General features: G+C 47.5%; 1 protein-coding gene across 1 annotated transcript; it reads right to left on the reverse strand.

Moving 5' to 3' along the window:
• Positions 1 to 812: 812 nt before the first annotated feature.
• On the reverse strand, positions 813 to 23673 carry LOC309410379 (uncharacterized protein; the record flags this gene model as incomplete). The annotated part of the gene is made up of 18 exons (XM_082006761.1): positions 813 to 1003; positions 2788 to 2929; positions 3501 to 3685; positions 4079 to 4220; positions 5213 to 5386; positions 6183 to 6340; positions 6434 to 6583; positions 8449 to 8632; positions 11060 to 11288; positions 16194 to 16377; positions 16767 to 16908; positions 17466 to 17653; positions 18209 to 18350; positions 18919 to 19092; positions 20334 to 20494; positions 20781 to 20930; positions 21127 to 21289; positions 23476 to 23673. 18 exons carry the CDS (start codon positions 23671 to 23673, stop codon positions 813 to 815), a joined length of 3057 nt encoding a protein of 1018 aa, XP_081862887.1.
• Positions 23674 to 24188: the final 515 nt, after the last annotated feature.

The following is a 24188-nucleotide window of genomic DNA, read 5'->3' on the forward strand; positions in this document are numbered from 1 at the left end:
TTTTTCTGTATCATTAGCCTTTTGTGATTGGTTCCTCGTACAAATCTCACGTGGCCTTATGATTTAGACTGCAAACTTAGAAACGTAGGTCTTGTTTCATTCAGACTGTGAAGCAGTGTTAAACGTGGTGGTAGCAGCACTCGCTTATCTAAACAGGTCTGCAGACCCTGGGGCATCTTTAAGGACACTGTTCCAAGGTAGAAATAACTTCATCCTCAAATCACAGGAATCAATCTCGTTTTTCACGCTCAGTGTTTGGCTTGGCTGCCTAGCCTGGTAGGATTTTGCTTGAAGCTATGGATAATTAGGGAGCTTGGAAAAGTTCGGGAGGTACCTATGGATGGTTCAAATGTGTGACCCACAGTGTGTTTCTGTGGTTTCCAGCAAATGGTGGTGCATCTTTCCTCATGATTTTGGGCAGATCTCTGCAATATTATGAACCTCACTGCTTTGCCATGGGAACCTAGGTGTCACACATACTTCATGGGCTGCATGCCCTTCAGTAGACCACCTCCTTGGTCCCTCCGTCGGCTCCATGCACAGTCTGTCTTGAGAAGAAGCGTGTGTTTGTCAGCCACCACCATGGTTTCTAACTGATGATATGCACCTCCTCGCAGCACGGGAGCAAAGAGGGAGTCCGCAACCTATGAGGCAGATGTAGAGAGCAGTGGAGTGGGAGTGGATGGAGACAGTGGGAAGGGGATGTGAAAGAGGGTGATGTAGCAGGACGGGGGGATGGCGAGTCCTAGCATAGCTAAGTTGGGTCTAAGCAGCTTCCCCACTTGTTGGGTTGCTCTTCAGCAAGGCTGTGGTTATTCATGCAGGACAGCACAGGTTGCCTGAGGCCGAGGCCTCAATGTGAAAGTCGTTTGGGGGACGGTAAGGTCCAAGTCAGACTCTGAAACTCCTGGCTGGGGTTGAAATGTAAATGTCTGAAGCAACCCTACAAAGAAGACAAACAGCTCCATCTTGGCGAGGCTCTCTCCAATGCAGTTCCTGCGCCCTGCAGATGAAAGCAGTGTGTTTACTTCATGGAAAGACCAGACTAGAATGTTTTCCATGGGCACGTTAGCATCTGAGATGTTATAATGGAAGCAGGAGTGAAACCTTGAAACACACCAGAGCATTTTGGAGTAGAGGAGCCCGTGTTGCTAAAGGTCGCTGTGCCAGTCACACTGGCACAGTGTGCCTGCCCGATCTCTTTGTCACACAGCTACCTGCAGCAGCAAGTTGCAGCCATGTTACAGGGTTATTATGCATTTATGGTGTACCCACTCCTCTCCTTAGCTCTTCCAACCCTCTCAGCATCTTTAACCCTTTCTCTCTGAAAAGCAGCATGATAGAAAAATGCCACCTCCTCCCAAAGTCGAATGGTTTGCAACTCACTTTTCCTGTGGATTTATCCTAACATCGCACTTTTAGAAAAGACTGTGTTTCTTCTTTCCTACCCCCTCTTTGTGCTAGATTCCCAGCCCTTGCACAATGGTCCCTGTATGGTTGAAGCACTTGGTGGACAGTGAGGACTGACTTCTTAACATCCAAAGTCACTGCTGAGGATCTGTGGATGAAGCACGTTCTGGAATTCCTTCAAGCCATCCTTTCAGAGGAACAGCTGGGAAGTGTAAGGTTACATGGGAGGATTTGTAGGATTCTGCAGGAAATCTCCCTTTGTAGTATTTATGGGCTCCCGCAGTGTTGGGATTTGTTAAACTCCCAGCAAGACTACCCCATACAGCTGTGTCCTCTCGTAATGCACACCGCCGCAGCCATGGAGGGCATGGGCCGGGGCAGGCACTTCTGGAAATGAGCAACCTTTGGAAGCATTTATTGTTGTCGGGAAGGCACTGTCGAAGTGACACTTATTCTTTTAGGACGGCTCAGGGGTGAGTTTCTGATATCTGACAACTGTTCCTACCATTAGGTCAGTTTAACTCCCAGGGGGTCGAGTTTATGAGCCTTCAGGGAGATAATGTTAATTGTATTTTGCAGGTGAAACTGAGATTAAAAAAATAAAAGAGAAAATTTGTGACTTGACCAAAATGACAGTCGGAGGTAGTGTCAGGATGCCAAGTGTCCTATCACCTCCCCCAGCCACTGGGCTTTGTTCCTTCCTCTAAAAGAACAGGTCTTGCTGGGAATCCTTGGCAGTTCTCAAAAGGGCCACTGGAAGAATCACAGTCCAAGGTGATGTCTAGGAACAATCCAGGGCCTTGGATTTAAGATTTCACAGTGAGAGTAATACCTTTTGGTGTACTCTGTCCCATATTGGGTCTCTGCTGTCTGTAATACCCAGCCAAGGTGCAAAGCTTTTTGGGACTCTCTTCCTTGGCTCTGGTGGGCAGTGGATGAGGCCTTGCCCATCAGACCCACTCACATGTGGGACTTACCTCAAGACAGGACTTGAGGGTCCTTGGACTGTACCCTCACTTCCAGGAGAGCTCATGGAACCCTGTGCATAGCTGTGCTGGCAGCCCCACCAGTCCTGTCTGATTATCCACCTACTCCTGACAGCTCTGAGGCATTTTTCCACCTTCTTTTGGATGAAATATATCTCTTTGTCTTCTCTCCTGTTGAACCTTTGGGAACCCACACCTTCAGTGGTGGGAGAGGTGTGCTCCGAGAGCAGCCATTTGCCTGGATGCAGAATAATTGACTCCATTCAGTTGCCTGGTTGCTTACTGACCAAGTTAAAGGCAGGTACTTAGCCATGGAGACCCTGTTAGTGTATATTGCAATCAAATAGTCCTGCCGTAGCCTCAGCTCTGTGAGGATCAGCCCGTTAGTTACCTGTGGAGAAGGGCAGAAAAGCCCCTCTCTTTACAAAATTCCCTTCAGCATCAAGGAAGTGGTTGGGGTTGAACTGATGTGGTGTCTCCCATTGCGTCTTATCCAGGAGCACTGAGGTGAGTGATGGGATTACAATTATACCCTGGAAGAAAAGTACAAGAAGGCACAAAAGATAGCAGAAGTGCTCTGTTTCGGTTCATTTTGTGACACAGACTTTGGTGTCCCAGGAGATTTGCTCCACCTGGGGTAGGTGGAGACCCTGAGGGTTTTATCCTATCAGCCAGTAGTGACAAGTCAGTGAGATTTTCCCAGCAGTGACAAGGACTGAAGCCAAACCCCATGTGGTGCTGTGAAAACCTCAAGCAGAGGGCCAGATCCTGTAAATTCACTGGCAGATACTTCACTGTGCAGATGGCATCAAGGAGGTAAACCAGAGTCACTCGTGGAGCAAGGAAGTCCTGAGCGTGAGAGGGACTGAAATGAGTCCTCCAATACCAGTCTCTCTGGACTCAGTGTAGTTGAACAGACTCAACTATGAAACAATAGTCCTACAATACCAGTCTCATAGACTCAACATAGAAACTCTTGTGGGGATGATTCTGGACACCTACTTTGGGCTACTGTCCTATAATTCCCTCTAAAGAAACTGGTCTCCAGTGGCACTGCCAAAAATGAGGAGGGTGGCATGTTTCTGGGATGGAGCAGTTACCTACCTTGGGAAGGAAGTAGCCCCTGAAGTGGGTGTCAACAGCAGTGCAGCGGGGCACATGGGGCAGGAGGGTGATAAACCTCTGCACTTCATGTAGCACCGCATTTGTAAACGGCATGTTCTTCCGATCCTCATATGTGGCCCAGCTTCCAGCTTTGACGGTTCTCCTAATCTCCTCCTGCACCTTTTCTGGAAGGAACAAACACAAAGGGATGTTCCTCAGCAAGGAAGCCAACTCCCTCCTTGGTTTCATTTTGGGAAAACTGTATTTTTCCAGGGTCTGGAAGAAGAGGATTCTTAAAACACCAGCCTGGGTTTCGCTGCTCTATTTCTAGTTCAGGCATGTGGATGGGTTGTTTCCCCAGCATTATACTTTGATCCCCACTTATCCTCTCTCCTAGCAAGGCAAAGAGACTATTTTGTTTTGACTTTGATCAGCATCTAATTACATCAGGAGTTCATAATGATAAAGAGATGGGATTCAGCTCTCAAGGCAAAAGAGCTGCTGTGGATCTCAGGCGAGGCCTCTCCCCTCCCTGTATCAGCCGTGCCACAGATGGAGTGTAGGTAAGAGGAGCTCACTTTGAATCTCTGGGTATTTCATCATCAGCAGGATGGCCCACTGGAGCGTTGTGGCTATGGTCTCTGTTCCCGCCATGACCAGGTCAAGTATGGATGCTATTAAGTTGTCATCATGGAAGAGGCTGTCTTTCTTGTTTTTCTCCTTGAAAAACACAAGTGGTAAGAAAGGTCTTAAAACCATCAGTCTTAGTATGCAGCAGGCTTGGAAAATACTGCATAGCCTACGACTGTTGACTATAATCTTGTGTTTGTGAATTGGGTGATAAAATAGACCTGATTTTGAACGCACAGCATCCACCAAAGATGGGAGCACCAAAGATGGAAGGTTTGGAGTGGAGTTTTAGTTCAGCATTCATCTCCACCCAGAAGCAGGCTGAAGCCCAGGGCCAGATGCTGTTCATTGACTCAGCCTGTCAGGTTTGAAAGGGCCCGGTCTCTCCTCTGTACAGAAGGAGATTCAGCTAATCCTAGCTCTGAGGGACACCTCCCGCCCAAGGGCAGGTTTGAACCTCCAACAATGTTCAAAATCACCTTTCAGGCCATTTCTGCTGGGCTTTAGGACTATACTGACCCTTCCTCCACATAGCTGGGTAGAATATTTAGTGCCTAAGGTTGGCACAGATCCAGTTGGAAAGAAGAAAAAACTCTGAGCCCAACACAATTTTGTGTTGAATGGAATCAACTGATGTATGAAACTGCCAAGTCGCTACTAAGGTAAGGTGTGGGGCAGGGCTAGGACTTGTACTGAATGACTTATCATCCAGGTACTTTAAGTGTGTCATTCATCTTGGAGCAACAGTATCTTAATTGATTTGTTGTCATAGAAAGAAAGGCAGAGTCAGCTTTCATGTGAATTCATGCATTTTCTACTAGGAACAGGGAGCTGATCTCACATTACTAGTGCTGCTATTTCAGGAGTGGACTGACACAGTGGCTTTCATATCTTAATTTTGATATAAAAATCCCTGCAGTAAATTACACCAACTGTAAGAGACTAGTGTCCGATTTCAATACCGCTAGAATAACAGCATGGATTTCAATAGGTTTACGTGACATGACTAAAATCAAAACTCAGCAACTGTTTTAGCTGAGAGGAGACATTGCAACAGTCAACAGACATAAGCAGTCAAATACCTCTTGTTGCTTGAATATCAGTGCATCAACGTAGCTCCTCACACTGTTCTCATTGATATCCTCCCTGCTTGCCTTCATGTATTGCCTTAAAATGACACGCACATCTTCTATTTTCCGAAGCATAATCTTGTGGGTTTTGAAAAGAAATCCAAGGAACGGGTAGAAATTGAAATACTAATGAGGAATTTAAGAAGAGAGGCATTAAGTCTGCAGAAATATCAGCATGCTGAAACAGCTTCTTCCGAAGGCATGACATATTAGTTGAGTTTTGTCCTGTAGTAGTATCTTAGCATCCCAGGGACTTCCTGGGCAGATTTTCATAAGGGAGGGCTTTGCAACCTTTGAGCCTTTATTTAGTACTACATAATTTTAAGCATTTATGCTGTGCTGTGGTAACAGATCCTCTACCAGCAACAGCCTGCTCAGCCTCTCAACAGAGTTGGGGCTTCAGCGTGCCAGACCACTAGCCAGTTTAGGTCAGTGTGAAACTAGTTAGTTTTTTCCAACATCAGTTATGAAGGACTGGGTATGATAGTTTGAAGATAAGCAAAGCTTTCCTGGCACTCTCCAAGGAAGCATTTGTAATGCAGTCTTGAAATCTCACTCACCTAGACATCAACACCGAACGTGTCTTTTTAGAAAATGCGGCAAAGGCAAAGAAAGCCTAGATGGTGCAGTTATATTGAAAAAGACAAAAAAAACCCCCCTGTGGAGCTAAAATGACCATAGTTCAGTTCTCGTTTTAGCTCCACACAGACGTGCACGATGGTTCAAAAGGAGAGTAGCAAAGGGGAATCTGGCAGCACATTTGTGGTGACCAAGGTGGTATGTGGAGAACTGTCACATTTTAAGTGTAATGGTTGGTTCTGAACGTTCGAAAACTGCTGAACTAAATCCTATAGTTTGTGTGGCTCACAAATGTAATGTGCCAGTGTAAAAAAAAAGTTAATCTGTGGAACAGGTTACTTACGCTCAGATTTGGAGATCCCAGAAGAATCATAACTTCATCTATGAGTCTTAAGAGAGTGAGAAATGTTGGGTCCTTATAGTCAAACCTGTCCCCAAACAGCATGACGAAGGTGATGTTGATTGGAGCACAGTTGAAGGACGTCAGGCTAAAAGGTTCCCCTGCAATGGGAAGACGATGGAAATGTTAGTGAGATGTTGCAGCAGCAGTGACACATATGAGGCTGCACAGCACCACGATGGTCTCCAGCTCACCTTTGAAGGATTTTATCATCTCGATAAGGAAGTGAAGCTCCTCAAAAATTCTCCCTTCTATCATTTTTTTCCCCATGCCGAGGTTGCGCATGCTGGATACGGTGAACCTCCGAGTTGTTCTCCACAGCTCCCCGATAGAGAAGAACAAACCTGGGGAGGCCATGAGACATCGCCGCTGGGCTCATGCACGGGGGAGCCCCACCGCACGAAACAAAATAGGGGACTGGATGAGGAGGGATCTCCACAAGTGTTTCTGCTGCCCAGTTTCCCATGGATTTAGGGAATAAGGGTCTCCCATTTCTGTGTGCCCCATCCCTGTATCCTCTCAGCTCCATTCTCCCAGTCTCACTGAGCCTGTAGTTTGGGAAAAACAAGCTCCCACCCAACCCAGTTTGCCCCAGACCTCTCCTGAGTGCAAGATAAGCGGGTATGGCTTTCAGACCAGTACGGATTGGCTGTAGAGCTGGGGAGAGATGTTGATCTAAGTCAATCATGCAACCTTTCTGACCCTGTTTGGCTGCAAGTCTAAGGCCTCAAGCAACAACCTTATATCTTAGAAGCTTCTCCTTTCATCCTATTCCAGTCAAAAAGATATTTTATCTATGTGGGATGGGATAATTCAGTCTCCTCAACCCTGGTCAGTACTGAACTGTTCTACTGAGATTCCCAGCAACACTGTATTTTCAGCAGTGGCAAAAATGCTATCATCTTGTGGAGGTTACTGAGCTCACGCCTTGATGATCACTAGCACCACCAAGCAGAGATGGGTATTTCATCCCATCTAAGTGTTGTAAAAAGTGAAAAAAAAAAAATTGTGTCAATAATCCAAAGACTATCTATCTCAGATTGTGTCAATCGAAAAGCTGGATTCCAACACTTCACATCTTCATCTTGGCTGCAAGGTTTTAAAATGTGTTTGCTTTTTCTAGAATAAACACTCTGTTAAAGCAGTGTAGTTTTAATTCAGAAAGCCAAATCTCTTGCTGTAAAAATGTCAAAGCAAATTTCTAAACTTCATTTTTAATTTTTCTTTAATTCGTGCAATTTCGTCTGGATCATTCCTTTTCTGAAAGCAGCTTCAGAGTCAACATTGGCATTTTCTGAAGAAAAAATATTTCATGGGAAAATCTGTGACCAGTTACTTAACAGTCACCTCTAAGTGGCTCAGACTTGGACTAAGAAGGTAAGTGTGAAAGGACTTAGAGTGCAATACTGACAGTCTCCCACAGGGATATTTTACATGTAAATTAGCTCTGAAAAATGCTTTTCTCCCCTTTGATTCCTTTTCCTTATGTAGTGATAAATTCATCTATTTATATTATGGCTGGGTAATTTAATTTCTAATTGTGATCCCAACTTCAGCCTGTGACCAGCATATAAAGCTGCCTTTCGGATGCTCAAAGCTAGAGCCTCAGCTGAAGCAGAGGATGGAAAAACAAGGCAAAAAGTTCTCTGAAATACTCGGGGATGGAGAGTTGCCTTGGAAAAACTATGGGGTGGTTTGTGAGGGTGAATTTCCAGCCTCAGCCTGTTGCTTCTGCCTGAACCTGTTTCACGTTGGTCCACGCAAGAGCTTTTGTGGGGAGGCAAGGCGTGGAGGACTGATGATGTCCAAAATTGTGGCACCTGGAAGTGGGAGAAAGGGCAAAAAAACCCTACAGCTCCGAACAGCCAAACCAGTTAGTCCAAAGTCCCCTGAAACTGTGGGGAAGGTTTGTAAATGCGGTGATGGTGGCGAGCCGCTCTCATTGACAGCTTATGGAAATTAACCCCAGAATTACCACAGTGCCTTTAAAAATCCCACTCCTCACCCTTGAACGTTTAGGATATGCGTTGGTTGCAAGTGCATTAGCAAAAATGAAGAAAAGCCAGGAGGCATTGCATGCAAACGAGGAAAGCCAAATGTTTTCGGTCAGCTTGGCTTCAGAAGGGTCCAAGGGGGATGTTTAAAAGCCGGGCTCCGGGGATGCACAGTTAGGCTGGCACTAAGCGATGGTGTTGTCCCTCCCCCCCACCCCTGCTCATTGCTCTAGTACCGTTTCCGTTCTGAATTTGGTCAAATATTGGGATGGATGGTCTGTCTACAAACTCCTCTGTGTAGTTCACAAGCGCCTCCCGCACAACTTCGTACCCGGTCAGGACCACAACTTTCTGGAACCCAAAGTGGAGGGTGAAGATGGGGCCGTATTTTTCCGCAAGCTGAAAAAGAGGCGAGCTGTGATGGTCAGGAAGGGAGGGAGCGTGCACAGGGCAAGCACCCGTTGCTTTCTGAAAGGAGATATTACGTCCTGGCATCCTGCTGGGAACGGCTGCGGAGCCGCTACCTGCAGGACGGCGCCTGTGAGCCAGAGCTCGTCAGGGTCAAACACGAGGCATGGTGTATGGGTGCCTTGCTGGCATCCGTATGGATTTTAGGCTTCTTGCCATGAAAGAACCCCCACCCCCATCAGTGCGTTACTAATCTGGTTTTGCTGTTAAGGGAAAGTAAATGGAAAAAAAAAAAACACCTAGAGTTAAAGACCGGACCTCAAACGGCAACACAAGTTGGCAAACCGGAGAAAGATGGAAACAGAAGACGTTGCAGTGCAAATAACGCTGCTGCCGCACAGGAAAGCTTTGGTACGACGCTCCCCTCGTACCAAAGCACTCCTGCATCCCTGCTACGAGACCAGAGGAGCCGTTTGCCCCATGCCAGGCGTTTAGTTTGCCCTGGATGACCACAAATTGCAAATCCATACCCCTCTGCTCAGACGTGGCTTCGGTACCTATAGTTCAGCCGGGTACAGCAGGGAAACCCACGGCAGGAGCCGGGGGCTGCCCGAACTGCTGGCCGTCCCCACGCTTGCGCACAAAGCGATGCTTGTTCTGCACCGAGAAGGCTCTGGATGCACTTCTGCCAGACACAGAGAGGCTCTTTCACTGCCACACGCCCCAGGACAAATCCTGCGCAGCTCCCCGCTAAAGCTGTGCCTTGCCGGGTAGTTTTCCAAGGCCACGCGGTGCCTCTGGGGGCTGGAAACCCCTCCAGGAGCATCCAGTCCCACGGGCTCGTCCCGCGCGTGCCCCGCAGCCGCCGTGCCGCGCGCAGCCCCCGCTGCTCTCTGCCGGGGAAGGGTCCGCGGCCGAGCGGGGCGGGCCGGGGGGGGACGCGCTCCGCCAGGCCCATCGCGCCTGCGCCCGCTGCCACCCGCCTGCCTCGGGGCAGCGCGGGGCTGCCGTGGGGCCGAGCCCTGCCTGCGTATCTCCGCGGCGCCGCGCCGGGGCCGCGGGAGGCTGAGCAGTCCTGCCCGCGCCCGCCCCATCGCCGCGGCTGCATCTTGCTCCCCGGCAGCCCGAAAACAGCACTTGGGGACGGCCGAGGAGGGCTTGGGCTGGGCCGGAGCAAGGCGATAGGAAGCCACAGCCGACTCTGCTGCCGAAGCGAACGCGCGGCGTACGCGGGCAGCCTCTGCCCGCGCCGGGTCCCCCGGCTGCCTTCGCGGGGGAGAGGGGAGCACCCCGTCGGGGTGCCCGGCCGACGAACGCCGGTGCCTGCGGCTCAGTGCAAGCACCGTTTTTGCTCTCTGTGGGGTGAGATGGAGGGATAACGCCTCTGGAGTGATCCCAAAGTAAAGGCGAACATAGGCAATACCAAGTACAGCCTAGCAGGTGATGAAGGCGTGCGGAGGTAATTCCAAACCACCGTTCAGAGGCTGCAGCAACGTCTGCCCAGCCTCCCTGGGTAGACTGACCCCAGCCCTGACATTGCCCGTAAGAAGCCCAGGTGCTGGCAGCCTCACCCCATGGCAGTGCTAACCCACCGCTTGGCTGCTCCCAGAGACCCGCTGGTGTTTGCTGAGCAGCGGAGTTACGGGAGCGGTGTCAACGCCTGGTCACAGTCTGCTCGCTCACTCTCTCCCCGACCCCGGCGCAGGTCCAGCCCCAAGGGGACCCGGCTGCTGGGGCACGAGGGAGCACTCAGCAGCCTGACATAAACACCCCGGGCTGCGCCGGCCTCGTCTTGCACCGAAGAAGAGGTTACCACCATAAATGGGGTAAGTTGTCTTAATTACAGGTTGATAGAAGAGCGTCCAGGGTATTTATTCCAGTTCCTTAGAGCAACCTTTCCACCCCTCTCTTGTACTGCCGACTCGATTTTAATGCGTATCCAATTCGTCAAGAGGGAAGTGGATTTTTGCAATGGGGCATCTGGATTTGGCCCTCTCCAAAGCAGGTTTGGGGTCACTGCATCGGGGATTTCCCCTTGCCAGTTCTCCAGGGCAGAGGGGAGGGAAGCAATTTCATGTCATGTTAGTTATGTCCTAGTATTTTAAAAGACTTCTGCATGTCCGAGCTGTCAAATTAATATTTAAAATCCCACAAGCATTATATACTAAATGTACATCATCACATTTACATGAAGAAATCCCATATTACCCAGAGGTCTTTTTTTAATGGTTGATCATTCATAGGTGACACTGTATCAACACAGACATTGGCTAGAAGCAGCCTAGAAAAAAATATTATAAAGCAATTTTCACACCTTTACAATTTAGTCTGAATTTAAAAAGACAAAAAGTTCTCGCCGATATACCCCAGGCAGCTTTAAAATGCATGAGGGTCTGGGTTTGGGGGTATTTGTCCTACCTTCATTAGTGATTTATCTTGCCTTCTAAGATCCACCAAGTGCAGGTTACCAATGATCGGAAGAGGAGTTGGACCAGGAGGAAATTTAAAAGCTGAATTTTTATAGCCAGTTGAAAAATAGACTACAGCTAATAATACTGCTGCACACAGCAGACAAATTAATACAGGATCAGACATAAATGAAATTAAAAAAGACATTTTTTTCGTAATAATCTGGTTTTTGGGGGGTTAGAAGCAATAAAAGTGCAGTGGCACTGTTCGGTTTCTGCCAGCTGGCTTTCTGTTTGCTCTCTGCGATTGCTACAAGCACTCGATTCTTATTAAGGTTTGTAGAGTACCTAAATAAATACTGCATACTCCACCCTCTTTAAACACCTCAGAGAATGTGGTCTAAGCAGTTTGCAAAGCCTGTCCAGAAGTAAAGAGAGTTTCAAATTACAAACCCATGCATGTGTGTGCAAGAACATAAACATGGGAAAAGGTGCTTGGCATTCCTCTATAACCTCCTCCTCCCCCTGAGACCTCAAGGTCCTTTATTAGCAGTACTATGACCCTCCAAACACTCTGCTGACACGAGGAAATAAAAAGGTTTCTTTGAATCCTGTTAGAAACCTCCAGATTCAGATTTGGGTAGGGTTTGAGATCTCCATGCTACTGGAGAGAAAAATACTATCGTTACGGGAGACTTTAGCTTTCTTGATGTCAGGTGGAGATCAAAGGTTGTTAATAATGGTAAAGCCCATGTACCCCTGGGGGTTGTAGCCCATAAACTTCTTCATAAAGTCGGCTCTGAACTGCCCAGAAGGGATGTGATTTCAGACTGTGTCTGAAGTAGAGGACGTGTAATAGCTAGCCATAGAAAATTAGCTTGGATCAAGTGATCATGAGTGGATTCATGAGTGCAATGGAAAGACAAAATTAGATTGGAAACTTCTGGGAGGATTCTTCACTTTCCAAGAGCAGCTTCTAAGAGATAGAGGGAAGAAGTTAGTGAAGTTAATGGTGCCAGCTGACCTGGCAGGCTTCAGAAGGGGACAAGACAGGAGAATGGAGTTATTTTAAGTCAAAGATATGAAACACCTGGAGCTTGCATCTCTCATAGAGGTTTAAATCCTGTACAGAAGGAATTGCCATCTACCTGGTTGGATAGTGGCTCTCAGGAGGATATTGTGAATAAACAGACAATGGAATAGGCTTGTTTGGGGAAGAAAGATCTGTCTCACATGATCAGGAAGCACAAGGCTAAAGGTACTTTTATCCAAAGCTTAGATCATATAAAGGCTATTATTCAGCAAATACAGGTCCTCAGCCTTGCAAATGCAAAGAAGGAAGGGAAGGAAGTGGCCCTGATGTGAAGGAGGGCATAGCCATGGTTAGCACGGTCCCAAAGCAAGCGGCTGCCTGGTTGCCTGCTGGTGCTGCCCGCATGGTGTGGAGATGTTAAGAGCACAACAGTCGCCCAGAACCAGAAGCAGCAAGTGTGTTGCAACATTTACGAGATTATTTTTTTTTATTAGTTTCCAAGAAATGGGCTGGAGGCAACGGTTTCCCCCAGAGCATGCCTAGGATGACTCAACCCTGCCTGCTCAAGTGAGCAGAGGCAGAGGGGCTGTAAAGACAGGCAAGAAGGATGAGGGCTGGCACAGGGTGCAGAACGTGGGCATTGCGAGGAGAACTTGCAACGGCACATGCTCTGCACCCCGTGCAAAACGTTTGTTCCTGCAGGGGTTGTTTGACTGGCAGCACCCTGCAGTGCTAAAGTTACGTGCTGCTGCCACTCTCCCGGTGTTTCATCCTTGCCCTGGGAGCCGCTGGAATCGTGAAAAGGCCTTTCAGAGAGAGACTGAAATTATCTCTGAAAAGCAGGGAGGGGGAGCGTATGGGGTGTTTTTTAAACCAGGCTCTGAGTGCAATGCATTAAAATGACAAAGGTAAGTCAAGCTCTTGTGATGACAAGAAATTCCTGTCTCAGTAATGCGTCTGGTACGTGTTTCGGAGCTGCACGGCTACGTGCTGCCCTGCCTGAGCACACAGAGCCAGCACGAAACACCTGCCAGGTGCTGACACCGCTGCGGGTGCGTTGCTGGGGCGGCCGGGCCCCGCGGGCTGCGCGCACACGGCTCGTCCTCCGTCCCTCGTGCCCTCCTGGCAGCCCCGCCACCGCGTGCGAACCGGGTGGTGCCGGTGAGGACGTGGAGCGTGAGCATCACCCGCTGACCCCCAAGCGCGGCCGCCGCGCTGGCAGTCAGCCGGCCCGGGGAGAGCCAGCCAGCACAGCACCAGCCCTGCACCCTTCAAATTCACTTAAATCCCCCCGAATCCCTGAGCGTTCCCTGCCAGTCCCATTCTTGACCGGCAGTGCGTCCGGGACTGCAGCCTCAGATAGCTCCTGCTGGCCTTCACTGTGACGAGTTCCTTTCGAGCACGGGCAGGAGCCACGAGGGATCGCTGCAGTAGGCCACGCCAGAGAGCCATCCAGAGCCACGTCCTGCCTCGGGCAGCAGTTGTCATTTTCTGGAGTTAGAAATTCAATTATTTCCTTTAAGCAGCTCTTTGTGGCTATGAGTATTGCTCACTCTTTGCGTTGCTAAACATGCCCTGGGATGTTGCCCAGGGATCCCTGTGCTCACCTCTCTAGTCTGGGTGTATTAAAGGTGATGCGGTCCAGCTTTATCAGTTTGACCCCAAATCAACTTCATCCTGCAACACCAGGTAGATCAACAGCAACAAAGCAAAATATTTATTTGTTAAGAAGGAGATAAGGTCAGGGTTACGGTAGTTGGACTGCAAATAGAGCAACAGCAAAACAAACGTAAGCAAGTGCAGCAGCGAAGGCTTTCTTGTTACATAGCTTGTCAAGCAGACTCGGGATGTGACCAGAACCCGGAGCTGGCCCCATGGTACATGCCCGTCCAAGTGCCATACCAGTACGAGGTACAGTGCAACTATTAAGAGTGCCGCCATTAGTTGCGTGAACTGAAGCTAGTGTGAAGAGTCATTGTCTTGGCCAAAGACCGCCCTACTTTGTCATCCCTTCATATTCTCTTCCTCCCTCTTTCCTGCCATTTGCAGCACAAATCAGCTTTAGATGCCAGCAACTTTAGTTTTATGTTATAGATTTGCTATAACTGTCCCCTCAGTCTCTATAACTGTTTCTCCCTTTTATTTTTTCATCCTAACATGCCTTTCCTGCCTCCAACCCAACACAAAAGCATCTTCAGTGACTCACTGCTCCCTTACCCACATGTGGTTTCCTGCCTGTTTCACAGCACACGAAACAGCCTCCTCTCTTGTACCTGCACCACCATTCAGATTTCACACACGTATCACGGTTCCTTCAATGGGTGTAGCCTTGCGGATACAGCTACTTGTTCCTACTGCTAATGGCTGCCACATGAAATAAATCATTAATTGTAGTAATCAAACAGCTGCTCTAGGACAGCCACAGTCTTTGGGGTGTCACCAGCTTTCTACAGGGACCCCCATATGACAAGTTAATGGTACAGGTGGGCGACTTGGTAACAAAGTCTAACCTGCTTCTCCTTCCAGACTCTAGTTTTACCTCTGTTTTTACCAGTTTTACCTCTATTTTCACAGTGACTACATTCAAAATCCTATTAGCCTGGATAGTGATGCAGGATCTCTCCCGGCAGAACGTCAGCATTATCAGCTCTGAATTTATAACTTCAGTTCCTACCTAAGCGGCCAAAGCACCTCTGCAAGCACCAACATTTTGCTTGCAGTTCTTATTGCGATGGCTCCCGCTGTGTCTTGAGCACATACAACCGCCCTGGGAGCCCGGGGCAGTGGTGTTTGCTCAGCAGCGCAGGCTGATCTGTTACTCTGCCTGGAGACCTTGCTGCCTATCCCTGACCCAAGGAATGTCTGGAGAGCAAGACAGCTTGAAATGCCAGGGGCTGTGTATCTGGTGTAGAGCTGAAGAGAGACAGCAACGTTTTCTAAAGAGTTTAAACCCCATTTTTCAGTCAAATGGAAAATATTGTCCCTATTCATCCCAGCACACCTGATACGTGAGACTGAAGTTTGAATTAGGAGCCTGGGGATGATGGTTCACCCCGCAGTCAATGGAGAGAGGGAGCAATTCAGACCTTATGGCAGTTGAACCATCCACTGGAGGAGCCTCTCTCTCTCTGTAGAGGATAGAGAGGATCTAGAGAGCAGCTCTGGCTCCTAAGGTGCATGCAGAGAAGAGGGCTGAGCCTCTGATGGGAGCACGGCAGTCCTGCTGCCCGGCCCCAGGCTGCGTCCCCCTCGCACTGCCTTGGGCTTGCATCCAGTTTTAGCCACACTGATTCAGAAACTGTTCACTTTTTGTGGCCAGTCATTTTCTGCCAGGTTAGGGATCTAAGCTGGCCCGGCAAGGGATCGGACAAGTGCCAGAGCCAGCATGAAGCCAGGCAAGTGAGGGAGTGGTAGAAATGCCTTTCTTAGCAGAAACAGAAAGCTGCTAGATTCGCCCCTTCATAAATAGGCTCTTCAACACAAAGTGCCTAGTGTGAGTTGGAAGGAACCCACTTCCCAAACCACTTAGATGTTTTCTGGTAACTGTCCCATGCCTGGCTCTTGGCATCAGCCCATGTTACACCCTTGTGTCTGGGACTCTGTAATAAAGATAAGGCAGGTTGTATCACACAATGGAAGCTCAGTGTAAGGGTCAGCTGAAAAACCATCCTGGGAAGATTTCTAGATCCATTAAACATCTATTGTCTCCAGCTGGGCCATTGCTAATCAGCTCTGCTACAGAGCTTGGACTTTGGGCTGAGAAATTCCCCATGGAGGCTCTCAGGGGGGAGCCTCTGATGGGTTACATCTGTAGAGGAGGCTTGAAACTATTTCATTCTTTCAAACAGCCCTGAAAACTGCATCTCTGATGTGCTGTTCCAGGAATGAATCACACTGTTTCTGAGAGCAGTACTCAGGGGTGCCTGAAGGGTTTGCATTATACAGACACCACAAGAGCTTTTGGAAAGAATGGCATGAAGGAGAGAAAAATAGCAGTACCCGGTGTCTTCCTTCCCCTAAAGCTCAGGTGCAGACAGTTTTTTTCCCCTGCAACTAGACTTGCTTTCAAGCTTGAAGTGTTCACTACACTAACTCTATGTCATTTGATCACTCATAGGGCACAGCACAAACCAGGTGAGGCATGGGGTTCAAGGTAAAGCCAACATCAGCAGTGAGATCTAGGTCTGACTTATCCACTCCTGGAGGGGGTTGGAAAACAAATTTGCGGAGCAAGCCTGCAAAGAAGAGGAACAGCTCCATTTTGGCCAGTCCTTCTCCAACGCAAGCCCTTCGTCCTGAAAACAACCAGGAGAGAAGTAAATGATCGGCACTGTAACTGTTAGTGTTGATGTCTGAGACCTTCTAAACTGGATGTACAGTCCATCAGAGCAGGCTGCTGAGGTAGGAAATTTTTCCTTCTCTTTGTATACTAGAGGTGCTACTGACTTTGTCTCAAACCACACAGAAGCCTGTAGGTATGTGAGACCATTCAGTGACTGTGGGTAAATCAGTGTCTCCCAGCTCTCCCAAAGAAGAGGTGGTTTCTTACAGCAACGGTGGACAGGCCAAATGACCAGAAATCCCTTATCCTGTGTTCTGTGTCCCTGACTTTCATAATTCCCTGGAATCAGCGGGAACTGTGCCATTAGCCTAGCCCCAGGTGGTGCACACACCCCCTTCTCACCTATGGAGAATGGAATAAACGCCTCTCTCTTAATGAAGTTCCCATCAGCATCCAGGAAGTGGGAAGGGTTGAACTGATCCGGGGTTTTCCAGTGTAACTCATCATTCAGAGCAGAGGTCAGCAGCGGAATAATCTCTGTACCCTGAAAGGGATCAAAGAAACTGTTTGGAGCAGATCACTTTCCTAGTTGAGCCAGGCTGCTTTCTTTTTTCATGGAATTATAGAATCATAGAATCATTCAGGTTGGAAAAGACCTTTAAGATCATCGAGTCCAACCATTAACCTAACACTGACAAGTTCACCACTACGCGTCCCCAAGCGCCACATCTGCACATCTTTTAAATACCTCCAGGGATGGTGACTCAACCACTTCCCTGGGCAGCCTGTTCTAATGCTTGATAACCCTTTCAGTGAAGAAATTTTTCCTAATTCCCAATCTAAACCTTCCGTGGTGCAACTTGAGGCCATTTCCTCTCATCCTTTTTCTAATGTGAAGAGGCAAATAAGATTGAGCCATGGCAAACAGACCACAATCCAGTGCATGTTTGTAACAGCTATCCTGGATCCAAGACAAAGGATCATATCACAGATTAAAACACGCATCACGATGTCTTTAGATTTTTATATTTTTCTTCTTGTCTGCTTTATAAAAAACTGTAAGGAATCTGTGCAGTGTAAGCTGCTAGGCTCAAAGCTCACCTTAGGAATCATGTAACCTTGGAAATTCACATCAGTAGGAGTTGATCGTGATACACCCATTGGGACAATATTGGCAAACCTTTGTATTTCATGTATCACTGCATCTGTATAAGGCATTTTTTTCCGGTCCTCCAACTTAGGCAGCTCTCCTGGTTCAATGATGTGGTTCATTTCTTCCTGAATCTTTCCTTGGAGGGAGGAAATGATTAAGAAGCTGATAAACCTCTTATCTTGCAACTGAAATGGCCTCCAGTTTGGCCAAGATGACGAAAAGGGAAAACTTTGGAGGGCTATTTGGGAAGAGCAGAAGTGGGTAAGTCAGGGCATGGTGTGGTTCTTTCAGGTTTGTTGCTGAGCCAAGGGAGCTTGAACGAAGTCACTACAGTACATCCCATGCCTGATTCTGATTACACACCTCTGTTACCCCATAACCTTCAACAGAAACCAGATCAGAATCAGCTCCTGAGGAGACCTTTAGTGACGTAAGCCTATAGCCTGCAGCAGAATAACGATGAGGGAGCTTTACTGTAACTGTAGACTGGCCCTTAGCCTCTCCCACTTGGCTGGGCTGGTTTATTGCAATCTAGCTGAATAAAATTCCTTTGTAAAGTCAACGGTTGTTATCTCTCTCAGAGTACTCAGAATAATTACTCTAGACAACACTGAATGGGTTCCACTCCCTTCCACAACCAAAGCCTTAAGCAGGCAACAATATATTGTACAAGAGGACTTCTCAGCCTTACTCTGAATTTCTGGGTATTTCATCATCAGAAGAAGACCCCAGCGCACAGTCGTGGAAGTAGTCTCAGTCCCAGCGGCAAAGAGGTCCAGGGTTGAAAACAGCAGGTTTCCGTTGTTGAACATAGTATGGGGTTTCTTTGACTCCTTCAAAACACAGAGGTAATGGCCGTAAGTTCTACAGCAAGTATTATACCAATACCATAATACCACATAATACCAATATATGACTGTGTTGCCACCATTTTTATCCGCGTTTTAGCTTTTTGTGACTTTATATGCTCTGGGAAAGGGAAACGAAATGTTTAGTATTTTAGCATTAGGGCCTACACCGTATGGAATTTGTCTGGTCCCAAGCGTGTGTGTAATCCCCAGGTCTAGATATTAGGTTAGTTGGAATTTAGTTACTGAAATGAAGTTTATCACTGTACCACTCTTGCAGGAAGCTTTGAGATGATCCCAAAGAGTACTTACATGTACTGAGTGGTAACTTATTTCACTCACGTGGGACATCTTGACAACCAGATGCCTTTAACCAGCAGTTTCAGTGGAGCTATGGAGTGAGTACAGCACAGCTCCCTGTGAGCATGAGCTTTATATTCTGCTCACTGTGGTGGTTCTGCCTCCACTCACACCCAGTCCCTGACAGATGGTCAGTCCTAATAATAAGTCAGAGCTAAGAGAAAAAAGACTCCGAGACTTCGATTTAAAGTACCTGTTGTTGCTTCATCAGAAAGGCATCAACAAAGCCTGTTAAGTTATTTTCATTAAAATCTTCTTTGTGTTCCCGGAAGAGCTTCTGGAGAAAAGCATTCAGTTCACTGACATTTTGTAGCACAGTCTTGGAAGCCCCAGAGAGAAATCCAAGGGATGGGTAGAAATTATATAGCTGTAGAGCAAGAGAAGTCTTGCTGTTAATTGGCATTTTGAACACATACTGGTATCTCAAATCACACTGCTGGTCCCTTGTCCCATACCCTGACATTTCAGGCCATAATTCCTCCACATTAGCTTGTACAGTCAAAGCAGCTATGACTTGCTGCAGAAATAGGATGTGCTCTCTGTTCTGCCTCTGCATGGGTCCTTGCCATGACTTTTAGGAGTAACCTTCCTTCAGGGCTTCCAGATGTGTAGGTGGTGGGATGGAGGGTCTTACACGTGAAAGATGGGAATGTGAGCATTGCACTTACTCCAAGGAAAGCCCTCAGGTGTGTCACATCCTACGGCAGCAGAAGGGACTTGAACTGGCCATCTCCACAGACAGACAACATTGCTGTGTCAACAGGGTGCTTTCTAAGCCAGTCGGCTTAAGCACAGCACGGAGCTAGTCCAACTACACTGCTCCTAGGAGCTGGGCTGAGTACAGCATTGCAGTATGTCATATGGACGTACATGCTGCCAGGAGAAAGGGCAGGTCTCATCCCCATCATCCCATGAGAGGTGTGCACACCTTCAAGGAGACCACTAGCTCCCCTGCCAGATAATTAAACAAACAGCCGCCGTTATCTGGTGCCTCATCCTGGGAGAGCGTCTGTACACAGTGTGTAACTCTGACCTGTGCTCGGGTGGTGCTTTTTGGGCTCAGCTAGTCTGGAGTAACAGCCAGCCACAGACCTCAGTGCGGCTCAGAAAGACGACTCCACTGGCATTCAAAGCCGAACCTTTGCGTCAGGAAGGAACGGCCTTATATCAGCTGTTGGTTTGCTACGATTCAGTTTCAGTAGCCAAAACAAAAGAAAGTTTGTCAAACCTGGTTCTAGGAAAGGCAGAACTAAGACAGTTACTGAAGGTGTAATACAAGGAGGCAGATTTGAGGTGGCATTTCAGGTCTGATTTCTGATATCAGAGAGATATTGTGCTTCTGCTCTTCAAAGAGGGTAAAATGGTTCCTTTTGTAAATACTTTTTTTTTTTTTTCTTTTACTAATAAGCTTCACAGACTAAGCCCGGGGGCCTGGGAATCTGTGCATTGTGGATACAGAACCACAGATGTGTTCAGTACAGGCTGGCTGGCTGATAGGGTTCTTGTTCTCGCCTCAAGAAGCAAGATGTGGGAGGCCAGGAGGACAAATATAGGCCGTTGGATATCCTCAAAAACGTGAAAAGCCAAAAAGTAAAATCAAGCTCTTACCAGCACCATAGGGGAACCCAACAGCTTAGTATTTTCATTTAACAGCTTCAGCAAAGTTAGAAATACAGGATCATCATATTCAAACCTCTCTCCAAACAATATAGAGCAGATGACGTTGGATACAGCATTGTTGAGTATCATCTTTGTATCAAATGGCTTCCCTGCATTTCAAGCAATGGAAACAAATAACGATGTGATTATGCCTGTTTCAGTCTGGTTTCCTATGGAAATGTAGCCCTCAGCTCCCAAAGAAAAAACTCATTCATCACCCAGAATGTATATCAGGGAACTGGGTGTCAATATTTTAAGGCCTCAGTTTAATAACCTGCTTCAGCATATGCTGAACTTTAACCATGAGATACCATTTGCTCTAAGTTAAACTTTCATTAATCTTTATTGTTCTGCAAGACACATTTTCTGACTCTGGATGAAATTCTTGACACTCACCGCGATAGGATTCAAAATATTTAATGAGGGAATTTACTTCCTCCAGGATTCGTATCTCAATGGTTCTCTTTCCCATTCCAAAGTCTCGCAATGTGGACAAGGTGAATCTTCTCATAGTTTTCCACAGCTCTCCATGGCTGAATGCTATGCCTAAAATAAAGGTATAACATCCTTATGTTACCCGTGGTTAAGCGTTTATAAGGCCTTCTGACACACTGGTATGAAAGCTGCTCGATACACCGTTATACACACAAATAAAAATCTGTAAGAGGCTGATACTCTCTGTTGTAAGCATATAAGCAACGTAGACAAACTACAAAAACTAAACCACCAAAAGGTCACTTACCATTTCCTTGCGTCATTTTCCTAAATATGGGTATTTCTGCTCTCTCTCCAAATTCTTCAGCATGATTTAAAAGGGCATCCTTGATGGTTTCATATCCAGCCAGTACCACAGCTTTCCTGGGTCCAAAATGCACAGTGAAGACGTTGCCATACACCTTGGAGAGCTGCCAAGGTGAATAAATACGTTCGTTCAAAACCAGATCTGGACCCAGACGCTAGCACTAGCCACCCTAGGTGGTTTCTAGCCCAAAAGGACCCTCACAGCCCTGCCTGAAGTCTCCAGGTGCTGCTATAATGCAATTAATGAGCAACAGCTATCAATTGCCAGCATCTCTGCTTGCACCCTGTTTGCACAACAAGGTGTCTGCTATCACCGCTCCTATCAGAGGAGAAGTCAATAAAATGCCATTGCATTCCTGTGGTGTTCTGCAGTAACAGGCCAGCGCAGCGATACTACCGTTCCGAGGCCGGTTAGAAAAGGCTGTAGCAGGCAGCCTGTTTATTTTAATGCTGTTGACCTGAGGCAAGCGGGTGTGCGCACATCTTTGAGGATAAAGCCACAAACGCTACAAAAACAAAGCTAGACAATAACTCTTTCTTTCAGGACAGCACTTGTCTCTAATTACGGCAAGGTGGGTAGTGTTGCAGTCATCGCAAAATTATTTGCTGGCCACCAGAAACCTGAATCCAACTAGGAAGCATAGTCTTCTAGCTAATGTCACAGGAGCTCTAGGCTTTCATAGAAAATTAAACATGAATCATCTGTTACACAGAAGGGTGGCTTTGACAATCTAATCATTCACTCGGTATTTTAGACTTCGTTTAAACAGACTGCGAGCCATCCGCTCCAAATGTCTTCTTGCTTCCGATGTGCCTGGGTTACCATTTGCTATGCATTAGATACATACCGAAAATTGAATTTCAGATTAGAAGCAGCTCCTGTTATTACACCAGACAAATTGAATTTGTTTTCATCAAACGGTGGTTTGACGGCTCGGGAGATAACATTAACACTGGTTCTTTCCTCCCCGGCAGCTCACAGAGTGTGTGGCAGAGCCAGGGGCAGGGAATCACAGCCTTCCTCTGGTCATTTCTTTGCATTAGTACTTCTTGGCATCAAGCCTGTTTTTTCTCAGCAACACGAGTATTGGATGTGGCAGACCTGAAAACCTAAAGAAGGCTGCTTGGCAGATTATAGGAAATGAGTCTGGTGCCTCTGCGTGACATTTGTATCACAAAACCCCCCAGTACTGCCAAAAATAGTTGCTCCTCCATCCCAGCGCCCTCAACCATACCTATGATCAGATGGCAGCTCAAGACCAGAATCCCATCAAAACCGTGCTCTGCACAATCCTCTCACCGTAAATCAAAGCAGATGAACGCTGTGTGACAGCCATAGGAATTCTGTGCTTTTGCAGTCCAGGATGCCCTTCTTCTATGACTAACTAATTTTGGTGTCTGTCCTGCCCTCTCAGGTGGGCTGAAGGAGTTCACTGGGCTTCCCCTGTCATAGTGTCCAGTGAGCACACACACAGGGTATGTGACAGGTCACTCAGAGCACCTCAACCATCTCTACAGCAACCAGAAGAAATCCGAATCCACATTGAATTGTCCCCACCTCCCTATGGGAGCACAGCAGACACCTTTGCTGGAAAACAACCATGGCACTTGGCTTTAAAATATTTTTTGCCTTTTTTTCTCTTTTAGAAATAAAAGTATCCATGGAGCTGCATAAGAAAAAGCAATTTGTTTACCTAGACATATAAAAGCCACACATCAAGTCTTGAATAACCCTGGCCAGTGTGTGTGCAGGGGAAGGGTTGGGGAGGCAGAGTTGAGCTTTGCATTGCAGGGATATAATTAGCTTTGGAAATAAATGCGCATATGACCTCATTTCCTCTGCTGTGGGGATGACACCTTTCCTTCCTTCCTTCCTCCCTCCCTCCCTTTCTTCCTTCCTACCTTCCTCCCTCTCTCCCTTTCTTCCTTCCTACCTCCCTTCAGTGGGAGATGTCTGTCTCTTGATGGCAAATGGTCCTCCTCCAGCTCGAGTCTCTACCTGCAGCCTCGGAGGGGCTCAAAATACCAACAATGTGGAGCTAATTGCAAGAGGTGGGGGTCTACGCTTGTGTGTGTGTAAAGGAAGGAATGTGTGTATTGTATTTATTAATACAAATACACGTATGTGTGTGTATACCTCTGAAGGTAAAGTCACTCTGCCAGCCTGCCTGTATGCCGGGTATCTAATTTCTGCCCTCTGCACAACGCAAACACAATCTCCATGTCCCTAGTTGCATTTCTCGCTTCAGGAACCGCACGTTTTCCTCTGGTCTGCTCGCTCAGACCCTACCTCTGTCAGCGACTGGAACGGCTTTTTCAGATCCACCACATCCAAGTTTCCGATCAGAGGGAGAGGTCGTGGCCCGGGAGGCAAACTGCAAACTGACTTCTTCAAGCTGGTGAGAAAGTAAAGGAGAGCGACCAGCCCTGCTGCCAAATAGAGCAGCGAGCTAGAGCCCGTGTATTGCAGCAAACTCTGCATGGCCATGTCTAGATCCAAGTGTGGGTATGAGCATCTTGGGGTCCCTTTATAGTCCGTCTGTCATTGCCTTGAACACACCTTCTGGGGAAGTGGCTCTACACAGAGAAAAGGACTCTGAGGTCTTGTTTACTTCCATTTAGACCAGATGTACTTTTTTTCTTGCCAAATAAAGCACCCTATTTTATTCTGAAACAGGGATTATCTTAAGCTGGAGCTCCTATTTCATCTACAACACTGGGGCAAGGTGTTTGTTTTCCAGTGAAAATCTGTGTTATGGGCATGTTGTTGTCCACGCGTTTTCAGGGGCAGGACCCGTGCTGGATTGCTGACATGGTGCCAGGTGACAGGACTCGGCTGGACCACTGGTGATGCAATGGAGGAAGCAGGACGCAGGAGGGAAAGCCCACAGTAATGCATGGCCTAAGGTGCAGCTGGCAAGGAAGTCCTCAGGGAAGACAAAGCTGACCAAGGAGGAGCTGGAACAGTGGTGGCATGAAGATGGGCTAATTCAGGATTGCAGA

This window comes from Phaethon aethereus (assembly GCF_964289735.1).
Source record: "Phaethon aethereus genome assembly, chromosome: 15".
Lineage (NCBI taxonomy): Eukaryota > Metazoa > Chordata > Aves > Phaethontiformes > Phaethontidae > Phaethon > Phaethon aethereus.